Raw genomic sequence first — 13,278 nt, 5'->3', positions numbered from 1 at the left:
GACGATAATCCAGGTAACTGCCTGGTCCAAACAGCAGAAATCCTGTTATCAAAAACCCAAATATAAAAGGAACCTCCACATCGGTAGGTGCACAGTCTTCCACTCCTGCCAGGAATCCACTGTATATCCAGCGAGACATATCCCGAGACTGGACTCTCCTTCACCCAGTCGAGGAAATTGTATCAATTGCATTGAGAAACCAGCATAGCTGGGGCATTTAAAAAATAAAGGTTTTGCAGGTGTTTGTTTTTAGCTATCAGACAAAATGACCTTCTTGACTTGGTGATCATGTTTGGAGAGAGGTTTTGGGGTTATTGCAATTCAATAAAAAATATGCATAGTTATAAAAAGATAGGTAACCATGTCTTTGCCTTGGTGTGTGTGTTTGTCTGTAAGTAAAATATCTCATGAATTAGTGAAAAGGTTTTAATAAAAGTAAAGAAATCATTAGACGTACAACTACAAACGATTAACCTTTGGAGTCAACCTGATCCAAAATGGCCACCACAAGTAATCAGTCTTAGCAAACACATAAATGTCTATATTGCAGAGAATTTTAAAGATACTGAACTTTAATTTGGTGTGGTAACTGAGAGTCATCCCCAACACATAATCTGAGCGCTAAAAGATTTCACAGGATCTGGTATGTAAGACAGTGGGTGATAGGCATCCCTTCAAGAAATCAAACTTCAGATTATTCTTTTCTTTGTAATAGTTAATGCTAGCAGTAGATTACAGATTTATTGTACTGTGGAATTCTGTGTTGTGAAACTATTAATCGCTGCACTTAATGTTTTGTTTATCTTGACCCTAACTGATCTTTTTTTTACATAAAATATGGCAGAAAAATCGAACAAGTTGTCTCCAGAAAAACTCCACTTCCTGCAAAAATCTTCATAAATTTTGGTTGATAGAGTTTAACCTTGGTGGTCATCATTGGTGAGAATGAAAAAGATGTTTGAAAACATTTTTTTTAAGTATTATACAAAGTTAAATGGATCAGCACATGCTGTCAGACACCTTTAGACGACCCTGCAGGATTTGTTTGGTCGAAACCCAAAAAAAACTACAGAAACAGAACCAGAATGTAAAGAACTTATTTTTCATGGTTTTTATTTTTATTCTCAGAGGGTGAGATTTTTCTTTGAAGCCTTAGAAAATTACAGAGTAGTTAGACACATGCAGTAAAGGAGCTTTTTCGTCATTTTCTTTGACAGTTAAATTGTTGCTAATGTAATTTCTGCCTCTTATCGGTGACAGAGTTCCTCTAAATTCAGTCGCTCTGGCTTCAACTTTCTTCACTCAGAATAAAGATCTCCTCTGTACAATGGCAAATTTGTGGTTATGGTTTGAAAGCCCCGAATTGTAGCTGTTGTTCCAATTAACCATTTTCAGGGAGGTAATTTACTGTTTGCAAACAAGACGGACAACTACAACTGCAGATACGATGCATAAATAAACCGGATTTCTCCAACAGGTTTCTGTCTTTAAGCTGCTTCATTTGTAACTTCACTTGCCTTTTATTGGGACCTAATTACCCAGATTGCATGTGTTTAAATAAAACAGATGGACAAAAGAGGAACTTTACATAAACAATTAAAAGAAGTTACTGTAATTTAACAGGGACAATTTTTAAGTTTTTCTTTTCATCATCCTTTTATCCTAAATTGCAAAACAATTACGTGAACATTTAGCTTTTTTTATTTCTGGTAAATATCCCAGAACAATTTGCAAAGCAGAGAGAATGAAAGTTCCTTAATCAAAAGAAGAAACCACTTTAAAACATTCGTTTGATTCGTCTTATCCTCCCAAGCGAAGCTGTTCTAAGTAAACTTTGGCCTCAAAATATAAGTTTATGACAGCAAAATGTTTCAAGGAATGGGTTTGCAGAAAAAAATATTCTTTATCCCTAGTGGTGTTAGCTCTAAATTAGTGCTGTAATTTCAAAAGAGAAGAAAATTACCAATTAGCGGAGGATCATTCAAAGCATGGAGCAGCGCAGTTTATCAGCACATGTGCAGTTTTGTTTGTGAAAAGAGTAATTGGTTTATTCGGTCATCATTTACTCTCCACACACCGCAGTCAGAGCCAGAGGCTTGCCCAGGGGGGGGAGCTGTGTAGAGCTGGAACAAATCAAAGCACCTGACTGCCAGCCAGTCTTAGACAAAAAACCCCACGCCACTCAAAGCGGGGAGGCTAATAACACAGTTAGGCTTCATTGTGTGTCAGTCAGAGGTGTGTGTGTTCGACACAATCCTCTCCCCGCCCGGCAGCACGGCGACCGAGTGGCCTGCTGATGGACAGCTTTGGTCAAACATTGGGAATATTCCTACAGCTCCGAACAAAAGTGTCTGCTGGGAACTCATTTTTTACTTTCTAAGACTTGAATCGTTTTTTTAAGTACTGTTTCAAAAATAATTCAGCTCGTGTGTAATGCCCACAGAGCAAAAAGAGAATAAAAATTTGATTTCAATTTTTCTCCTTGTGAATCTTAGCCTATTATTTGGAGTTTAAGGAAACAATTAGATGTTTAGATCAGTTTGTTCACAACCATCATTGTTTTTACTGCATAAATCTTACAAATAAATCTAATTTGATACTTTTAACTGACTACAAGGGCCAAAAAACACTCCTGAAATATTAAAACTAGACGTTAGGAAGCTTGTTTCTCAACGAGTTCTGTAGCTTCATATTAGGGATGAGCATTTTAAGCCACATATTCTTTGAATTTGTTGAAAGTTATTTAATTTTTCTTTGAGTTTTCAAACATCCTGACTCCTGTCCCCTCCTCCACTCCAAACGTAAATCCAGCTTGCAGTAATTCGTGGTTTATATGTGTGTTTTTTTATTCTTTACTCATGCAGGGTTAAATAATATCCCACAAGTGTCAACACTTCTGCAGAATAAACTGCTTGAAAGCAGAGAATTCAGTCTGAACAAGGTTTTATGATTTCAGATCGTTGCCCGTTTCGTGTTTTTGCTTGAAAATATTGTCCGTGTTTACATGTTTGCAGCTTCCTTTGAATCGAAGTTTATTCACCACAGGTTCTGCAGCTGGAAAACGGAGGCTTCAGGTACAAAGACGTCTGCTGCTGATTCTTCTAGCGGTCAAGCTTTTCCCCTTCTTTCTCATCAGTCCAATGGCATCAACGTAGTGGAGATGCACGAATTCTGACAGCAAAGCTGAGCTCAACAGTTTCCACTTTATGATTCTTTCAAAATAAAAAAAACTAGAGAAGCATCAATGTGACGGTCACATTAATTCTTTAAATTTGCCCATTTTAATTCGACTTTGAACATTCAAAAAACACTTCCTGTCCCCACTTCCTGCCCAGACCTGCGGATGGAAAGCATTTACTTTTCTTTAAAGCACGTTTCCAAACGCTCTGAAGGAAGTTGTTGATTTTCGTTGCACTATTCAGACTATTTACAGCAGCAGGATCGATACAGCGCCCTGTGATCATTACAGCCAAGGTACACATCATCTGCTGCAACAGAAGCACTCACTGGTGGGCTCCTAATAGGTTTCTGCTTCTGGTTACTGTGGAAGTCTCCAGCTCAGAGGGGAAAAACCAACCCGGATGTATCAGTCATAAAGTTTATTAGATCTGTTCGAAACATGAAATCAGCATGGATACCTCTTCATCTCCAAAACCACAAAATGCAGCGGACATGTTGTGCCAATAAAATAATAATTATAATAACAAAAGGTGTGTTTGTTTAGGCTAACGGATAAGTTTCGCTAAAATCAGCCAAATAAATCAAACTGACAGTGAAAAGTGAAAAATTGCATCATGTCTTTAAAGACAATGCTTAAATATTTATATTTAACTAGTTAAGAATGACCTCCAGAAAGGGTTGTAGAAAAAAGGAACACACACACACACCCAACACACACACACACAGTGGATTTCTAGGATTTAGCACCTATAAATACATGCCATATCTCCGTTTTTTCTTAAATATTCACTTCAGCGCTGAGTGCGTTTTAAATTAAAGGCCTAGAGTTAATTAAAGGAATGCATATCGCCCGCCGCCTTTCATGCCAGAGTTTCAAATCATCGTCACACACTGAGACAGAGTTGTAGCAGTTGTAGTCAAATCTTGTAAAAACCGAAACACACAGTCTCACTTAGGTTTAGAGTATGTGTTGTGAATGACTCTGTGCTACTACCACATCGGATTTTAGCTCAATATCGTATATTTTTGTGGCTGTGGCAGCCATCTTGAGCCAGTTTGACTCCATATCCAATGGTTATTTTCTAAATTCTTAATTGGTTTAGAGATATTTTGTTAACAGAGAGAGATAGAAGCATGGACGAAAACAAAAACGGATGATAATCCAACATCCAACAATGTCAGTGAAAGTCGTAGATCCACGACGTAACGCCCTGAACTCGAACACACACTTCCGTGTAAAAGAACAGAGTTTGTCTCAAAAACATGTGATCAGCAGCTCCTAAACTGCAGAGGAAAAAAGATTAGAGTCGATTCGCAATTCAGGTCAGAGACGCAGGTTGACACTCGTGCTGCACTTCAGCACTTAATGAGATGCCAGTCAGAACCATTTGCAAATCAAATCCCAGCGAGATAATAATGCAAACTAGAATCGAGGACTGTCAACACACGAAATGTGCCTGATGTGCGACGGAACGGGTCTGCAAGTCTCACACACAACTTGATTTGTAAAATGTTATTTTTCCCAGCGTTTGACTTCTGGTATAAATAAAAGCAGGGTTCCTTGAAGGAAAGTTGATTGTCACGGTTATAAATAAAGACTTGTGTGATCCGTTAGGGAAAGGTCTGAAGTCCTACCGAACCAACGTTTAGCTCAATATCTCTAAAACTGACCAACTTAGGTCGGTTAACTGTGGCAGCCATCTTGACTCCAAATGTTTATCAGTTCCAGATCCAAATCCAATGATTCCTTTTTGCCTATTTTATAAAATTCCTCCTTGACTTCACAGAAAAATGAACTCATGCAGGAAATCCCATGATCACCTGGCTTTTATGACAGCAAATGACTCAAAAACACAAATAATTTCCACATTTTCTTCTGACTCTAAGGTAAAAGCAGACATTTTAGACAGCCCTGTAACTAATTAGTGCCGTTACGGCTCCATGATTCCTGATGACCTGATTTTATTCTAAACAAGAAATAAAAATCTTATACAAAATGTTAAAACAAGTTGTGTGAATTTGATATCAGGAATGGTACGATTGGATAAAAACAGGAAGTAAACAATTATCAGTTTCTAAAGGGGTTGGATTTAAAAAGTTTATACTTTTTGAACATGTTATTTATTAGGGATACTGATATCTTTTTGTTTTTATTTGTTGTATTATTTATGAAATTCCAAAATAAAACCTTAAAAATCAGCCAGTCAATTGAAACCAAGTGTCCAGATTGCTTTACTTCTTTTATTATTTACTGCCAATATTCTTTTTTTTTGGATAATTAATAACTAAAATAGCTCATTTTAACCTTTTTTTACTTCAACGTGTAAAACTCATGTGAACACTCCTTCTTGTCACCACATATATGGCATTTATTTGTTTAACTCGTCTTTAAATGAATGTAAATAAGTTTTTAAATGTGTCAAATACTGGATTTAAGTAAGTTTTATTTTTAAATTAACTTAATAAGAACAAATTATTCCTATTTACATTAATTATACTTATTTAAAAGTGCACACTGCTAATCTTGAAATATGATCACAAGGCTGAATTTACTACTTTGTACAGTGTTTTATGTTTGTTGTGGTTAAAATGTTCTTTATTAGGTCCTCTCAGTTTACTCAAATAATAAAACATTGTATTCCTGTTGAAGGTCATGACGTTGCTGGTTTTCCTTTTAGTGGCGTTCTGTGTTTTCAAACCCAATTTCTCCTCTCAGACGGCTTCAACAGAGGAGCTTTTAATACCACATAACTGCTGACTGATTCCGCTTAGTGTGATCAAATAATTGCCCTTCTTTTAGATCAGGTCGGATGTCAATGGTTGGCTAAGTTTACAAAACTGTGTACACATTTTCTTTCTGCCACCGGATACTCTGCAGCGGAGACGATGTTTCCGATGACAGGAGAGAAACTGCTTATGTTGCAACACATTTCAAACGCTGGATCAAAGACTGAGTATGTTGCAGTTTCTGAAACAAGAAATTGTATTCTCATAAAAGGCTCGTCAAAGGATGACACTTTTGATCGGGGTGGACACACTCTACCGCCCTCTAGTGGCATGCAGTGCCTAATACCTGCAACTGTGATCTAAAATCTTGCTAATTCATTTCAGTTTTTTTAATTTATCCGCTTCATGCAATGCATACAGTTCTGCATTTGCCTCCAAATAGAAGCACGGACACAAATGTGCAAACATGATTTAAAGGTAAAACAGCATCTTCACAGCAGAGGTTCCCAAAGTGGAGCTCTGACTCTTCTGCAGGGGTGTCAGACTCCAGGCCTCGAGGCTCCACCGTCCTGCAGGTTTTAGGTGTTTCAAACGGTTTAATTACCTCCTCACCCAATCATCAAGTTCTCCAGGAGCACAGCGACAAGTCGTTCATTTAAAGCAGGTGTTTTAAAGCAAGAACGCGTCTAAAACATGCAGGAGAGCGGCCCCAGAGGAACGGAGTTTGACAATCCAATAATCAAATGTGTTTAAAAATTGCTGCAAACAGCCCATTTTTATCTTAACTGTTACGAGAGATTAAAATATGATTTAGAAATTGTTAAAACAGTGCAATCCATACATTCATCCATATTCTATCACTTATTCGAGGCAACACGTCCAGCAGGCAAACCCAGAGACACTCTCCACTTCCTAGAAGATCCCCAGGTGTTCCCAGGCCAGAGAGAATAGATAATCCCTCCTGAGAGTTCTGGGGTTTCATCCCAGTGAGATGCATTGAAAACCCCTCCAGAGGGAGACGATCAGGAGGCACCCTGATCAGCTGACTCCTTTTGATGAGGAGCAGCAGCTCGACTATGATGGAGCTCATCACCCCATCTGAGCCCGGCCACTCCACAGACGGACTGGTAAATTGAGAGCTTTGCCTCTCGGCTCAGGTCCTTCTTCTTCATGACAGACTGGAGCAACGCTCTCATTACTGTGGATGAGGCCCTGATCCATAGATCCTGAACAAGGCTCCGCTTGAAGCAGAGACTCATCCCCAACCGGGAGGGAGCATTCCAGTAAAGATCTGTGGCCTCCGACCTGGAGGAGCTGACTCTCGTGCCAGCCGCTTCACACCCGGCTGCAAACTGAAGGTCGCGGCCTGAAGACGCCAACAGAATCACATCATCCGCGAGAAGCAGAGACGAGACCCCGAGGTTCCCAAACGAGACACACTCCTCTCCACGGCTGCAGATGGAGATCAAACAGGATCGGAGACATGGAGCCGTTCTGAGCCGAGGACGCAGACACATCCATAAACCAGCATTCTGCTTGTGCTACTTTGCTTTTCTTTAATTATCTTATCATTGTTTGTATGTTTAGACCAGTAATAGTCAGGGTTTCAAGTCTCTGCCACCGTTTACAAACCGCTGCTCAGTTTGAACTTGACCACGCTGACATTTTCAGTAAATACCAGAGCCGTTCTTATCTTCTGATAGATGCTCGCCGATAGAAACTCATTGTAAAATCTTTTCTTTTTTTGTAATTCTCGGGGATGAGATATCTTATCAGGGCAAATCTTGTGGCGCTTTTTCATACAGCTTGTTTCTATCTGCGGGAGCAATATGAGGAAAACACACCCAGTGATGAATTATATTGGTAAGTCAGAACATTATTACCTGGTGTGAGGTTTACAGCGAACCTCTTCCTGTTGAGAATCAATTTGACCCTCCGACGGAGAGTAATTAGACCCGATTGTGCTGGAGATGTTAGTGGGATATAAGTATATATACATTTTATGTCTGGAACTTGAATTTCCTGAAATAATAAAGCCCAAACGAAATCTCAAAATAGCTTCCAGCAAGGAGGAGCTCACAGAAGATTGATCTGGAAGGTTACCACTGTGTCTGCACACAAAACATGGAAGGGTCACCGTTTACCCTCCAGCACCTTTCTTCCTGCTGTCTGCATGTGCAGGAGGTAGGTGCTGGCACACACAAGGGAGATCCTGCAAACTGCGTTTGTGCAGGAGGGCAAACGCTCCATTTCGACACAAAACACTTCAGAGAGCTGCTTCTGCTAATAAAACGGTTTGGACGCCGGTTTTAAATAACCATCTTCCTTGAAAACAAAACAAGCAAACTCACCAATTTTATACTGGTCCCATAAAGGGAAAAACAGCAACAAAAACCTTAAAAGTGACCATAATCTGTTCACCAACGTCTCATATTATTGTCCCAAACAGTAAGAAAATGTGAAACATGTTATAATCATAGGAAACTGAATTAAAAGATTAAATTTTGATCAATATTTTAAAAATAAGGATTGGATGATAAAAATTACGATTGCTTATTACCGCCCACCGCCGCAGGTGAAGGGTCTGTTGTGTCAGCAAAATATCTCATTAAACCACTGGATAGACTTTCAAAAAAGTACTTTACAATTGATTACCTTTAGGAATCAACCGGATTCAAGATGGCCACCACGGCTAATCCACCTTAGCAAACTCAAAAATGGCTATAATTCAGTCAAATCTATAGATGTTGGGGTAAAAGTTGGTGTGGTTGTAGCTGAGAGTCATCCTCAACACATACTCTGAGCACCAGGATCTTATAGTATCACGAGACGCATCATTTGTGAGGTTTGACCAAAACTGCAACAACTCCATCCTATTTCTACGCAACGTTAGTTTAACACTTCAGCATAAAAGGCCGCGGGTCACAAGCATTCCTTCAAGAATCAAGGCTTTTATTTATTTATTCATTTGCAGTTTTATAAGTACATTGACAATCATGCAATTTTACATTTTATGTAGTTGGTGTGGGAGATAAAAAGTAAAATTAATGCTAAACAGATATTTTCAGACCAAACAGTCATAAAAAAAAATAACCAAATACAGACAACATAGATTTTCTGTGTTATTTATTTTAACAGAAACACTGGAACCTACTACTTTATTCTTACACTATTAGTATTTTCTGTGACTAATGAGCAGTATTGTTTGTTTGCTTATATTATGCAGGGGATGCCTGTAGTTCCAACTGTGGTTAATATACTCAAAACAGGTTTGTTGAAAGTGTCAAAGTATGTGAAGGAAGCTTTATTTGTGTTTTTAAGCTCTAAGGCACAACATGAGGGTAGAACACGGTAATAAATTTATACTGCTGGTTTGATAAATTATGATGCCAACGCTGCCGGTACCAGTCTCTAAACAGAAAACTAGCATTTCTCGAAGGTACGCCCATCACCTGCCGCCCTGAAGTTTAAACAGAAATATTGTGCAATCTGTTAGCGCTCAAACGTGCTCTTACAAAAAAAGCCTTTAGGTTTTAAAGTGGCCTTGCAGCTGATGTGGATTGGACGTAGCTGCTGTGGGAAATGAGTAATCGGTGGTGGGTGCAGTAGAGAAACGCACTCCAACAGAGCTTTTAGAAGCCTCATATTCAGCCATTAAATGCCTAAAACGGACCCAGATTTCTAATAACTCTCACTTAAATGTTGTGTGTCGTGTCGACTGTCCTAATGATGCTAATATCAACTGTGCCTACAAAACTCAACACTGTCCCCCAATATTTTATATATATATATATATATATATATATATATATATATATATAAAATATTTAAAAAATATATATATATATAATTTAAAAAAATTTAAAAAAAAATTAAAAATATATAATATATATATATATATAAAGTTGTTTTTTATGTAAAGAAAAATAAAAACACTCCCTCCCACCCACCCGGAAATGATTCAAATGTAACTTGAAATCCTATTTTCATGCAGATCTATAAATATGCAAATTGGTCTCCGCCGCTATCTCCACAGCACACCTTTAACTCCGTTCCAAAAACTGTAAATCTACTCTGTGCCGCACAATAGCGAGTTAAAGTGGAAACAGAACAAGGAGAAGAGCAAACGGTACAAGGTTGCCACCACCGCAGAATGATAAAGTGTTTTATACGCAGGTGTCTTTGGGCTCTTGTTAGGAATGAAAGAGGAATACAGAACATGTCGAGCTTATAAAACAGCTAATAAAGCAAAGCTAACGTTAGATAACGTCGGTTTTATCTCCCATTCTGACCAGTCGAGCCCACCAGTTAATATAAATGAACGTTCTAAATGCTGAGCCACTATAGCAACTACTTCCTTCACTCATGTTGTGTCTCCTATGTTAAATATGTTTTTAAAAATTTACAGAAACTGACAGTCATGGCTGCAAATTGTGCGTGTGCCTCTTTAGGTAGTATCTCATAGGGCTGCGACTGCTGGAGACAAGTCAGCGACTCAAATTTAACCAAACATGGTGAGAAGAACGGCTAACTTTTCACTGCAGTCTCACTGAATTATGAGTGTTTGAGACATGCAGATGGATGTGTTTTGCAGATTTCAAAAATCGCTGATTATTTCTGTGATCAGATTTCAAATCTGCATCTCTAGGCTGTGAACTTTGTTCCCACTTTGGCAGCTGTCCCCACATTTAATGCATGAAGATAAACATATTTGTAGTAGGTTTTTCTGTAACTGTTTCTTCATCAATGGCATGATTTTTAGACTTGGATCTCCCATGGAGGTTTTGAGACAGGTTGGAGACACCTGTGACAAGTCCGCCGGCCTCTGTGACCAAAGTGAGGACACTGAGAACTCCCATGAACGTTTCAAGACATCCTGGGAACTTCCTCGAGAACGGTGTCCACCAACGAGCTGCCAGCAGTCGCAACTCTTTATCATGAACGTAGCGTTCCTCGAAGGAATGCATGTTTCCTTTTCCTTGCATGCCAAAGTTTTAAACAAAGATCCTGCACAACCTCTTAGTGCTCGGAGTATGTGCAAGGGATGACACTCAGCTAACACTGCAACAAATTTCATCTTATTATCTGCAAAATTATCTGGGTTTTAGCCATTTTTGGCAGCCATTTTTAATGCTGTTGACTTTAAAGTTAAATCCATTACAGATGCATTTACAATAAATAGTTTCTGGAAGTTTCATTAAAATCTGTCCAGTGATTCATGAGACACTTTGCTAACACTTCAAACAAACACACACACAAAAACACTAATTAATTAGGTAAAACATGCAAAGATCCGAGGAACAGTTTTTTAAACCAACAAGTGTGCCGTTCCGAGGGTCTAAAATGGGTGAACATGCAAAAATATAAAAAGGAAAGAAAAATATAGGATTAAAAGTTAGACTTGCTGGAGTACTCAGCCTCAGCAGATTGTAGATTATTATATAATCTGCCCTGAGCTCATAATCATAATCTGTTTCATCGTGCTTAAAAGTAAATCACATGAACCATTTCTGAATCAGATAAACCCGTCCCGAGAAGTCAAGATTATAAAACAATCTTTTCTCTAAACAACAACCAAAAAAAATAAAAAAATCACAGACCCACAAAGACGCTTCAGGAATCCCATTTAAGAGCCAAACAGTCAAAAGGCAGTGCACACGGCGAATGTCAGCGAGGCACAACTGAGCCTCTCAAACGGTTATGATATAGATTTATGTGCTCTGACACCCCACAGATGGTGAGAATTAGTGAAGGGGGGGGTGCCAGCGTGAGGTCAGGAGAGGTGACCTGGCCTTCAGCCCGCCACTTGGGAAAGCAGAGTAACAGACACGTGAAGCTACTTCTGCGGCGCAGCGGCCCGAATGCAGCCAAAGCAGCTGTTATTGAGGCGCGAGGAAGAAAAGTGCTCCGGTAAACGGCTTTAATCTCATCACCCCCACAGATAAACAGCACCCAGAGCCGCCCCGGCAGCACAAATGTGCATAAAAGCAGATTGGCGGACGGAAAAGTACATTGATTTCGACAAAGAGCAGAAAAAGAATGTTCTAAATATGAAGGCAGACAAACCAGATCAAATGGGTTTCTAAATGTGTAATGATTGATTTTTTTTTTAAAAGATTCTGCATTTGAGTTTTTCAATAAGCCGAGGCTTACCGGAAATATAAAAGATGATATAAATGAATCGTTTAATTGAGGATTAAAGGTAAAGAGTGAAGGGCTGCAGCTATAATAGCAGCTAATAAGAGACTTCCTTCGGTTTGATAATTAACAATAAAAAAAAACCACAGGGAATTAGCAGATTGCCGGAAGTGAAAGCAACCATATGTTTGACAAAATAAAGGAATATAGATTTAATGGAGACAATAATCCTCCTTAATAAACCCAAACAATGAGAGGGCCTCACCTGATTGATGTGTTTGAGTTTGTCGATGATCTGGTTTATTAGCGGGTCTTCTCCCCTCACTTTGACTTCAGGGTTGGCACTTTGAGCTCGGATCCCATTGCGAACAACACGCAGTGTGTAGCTGTAAAGACAAAAAAAAAGGAACTGTTGAATATTTTTCATGAAAACATCAGACAGATTAAAATATGCTAAATAAACTCAGTAAATCTAGTTGGGTTTGAATAAGTAAGGTTGCTGTCTGAACGGAAAACACTTCTGTAACTTTGTTTTTGCTAATTTCAACCCGATGTGTATCTGTATAATGGTGACAAATAAACATCTTGATTCTTAAATCATTTCTGGACAGAGCAAATATCGGACGCCGCCTTGGATGCCAGAGTTGTGGTCATATCTTACTGAGCTGCCAGTGTTTGAAAACTAATTTGTGGGGAAAAAAACTTCAAATTTGCAAGAAAATACCTGATTTTTTTGGTGTTTTCCACCAAGTGGCCATTTTACTCAACCGGTTTTTGAAAATCTCGGCTTATTTTACTGCAGTCAAGTTCAATTTTTGTGTGAACGGATTACAAAACTTTATTCTAAGACTTGATGCACTTTATTATTTGTTTTGCCTACATCATTCCCACCTCAGCTAGCTTTGCACACACACCCACGTTTATGATTTAACCTGCTGAAGTATGCTTCTGAAAAGAAGATCGGTGGATTTGGATCAGTTTTTTAATAATAATTATTTTACATTGGTGTAGTTTTTAGACCTCAGAGGTCTGATGAAGGTGGTGATGCCAACATTCAGACGGGTTTGAAATTGAAATTTATTTATTTAACCAGGAAAATCCATTGAGATCTTTTTCAAGGGAGTTTGCTTCAAACCCAAGCAAAGTCCACGCAGAAAGGTCCAACCCGAGGCTTGAACCCAGGACCTTCTTGCTGTGAGGCAGCACTGCTAACCACTAATCCATCAGACGACG

The 13,278-nt window shown here is 38.8% G+C and overlaps 1 protein-coding gene across 1 annotated transcript in view; it reads right to left on the bottom strand.

The window, feature by feature from the left end:
* The window catches only part of gpc5a (glypican 5a), a 164,208-nt gene that overhangs the window by 86,453 nt on the left and 64,477 nt on the right, over nucleotides 1-13,278 (bottom strand). The window contains exon 7 of the mRNA XM_017440511.3: nucleotides 12,311-12,431. Coding sequence (XP_017296000.1) covers nucleotides 12,311-12,431 — 121 coding nt within the window. The remainder of the gene's footprint in view (nucleotides 1-12,310; nucleotides 12,432-13,278) is intronic.

This window comes from Kryptolebias marmoratus, linkage group LG15, assembly GCF_001649575.2.
Source record: "Kryptolebias marmoratus isolate JLee-2015 linkage group LG15, ASM164957v2, whole genome shotgun sequence".
NCBI classification, from domain to species: Eukaryota; Metazoa; Chordata; class Actinopteri; order Cyprinodontiformes; family Rivulidae; genus Kryptolebias; species Kryptolebias marmoratus.
Note: the sequence above shows the minus strand (reverse complement) of the source record. Positions and strands in the feature narration are given on the sequence as shown.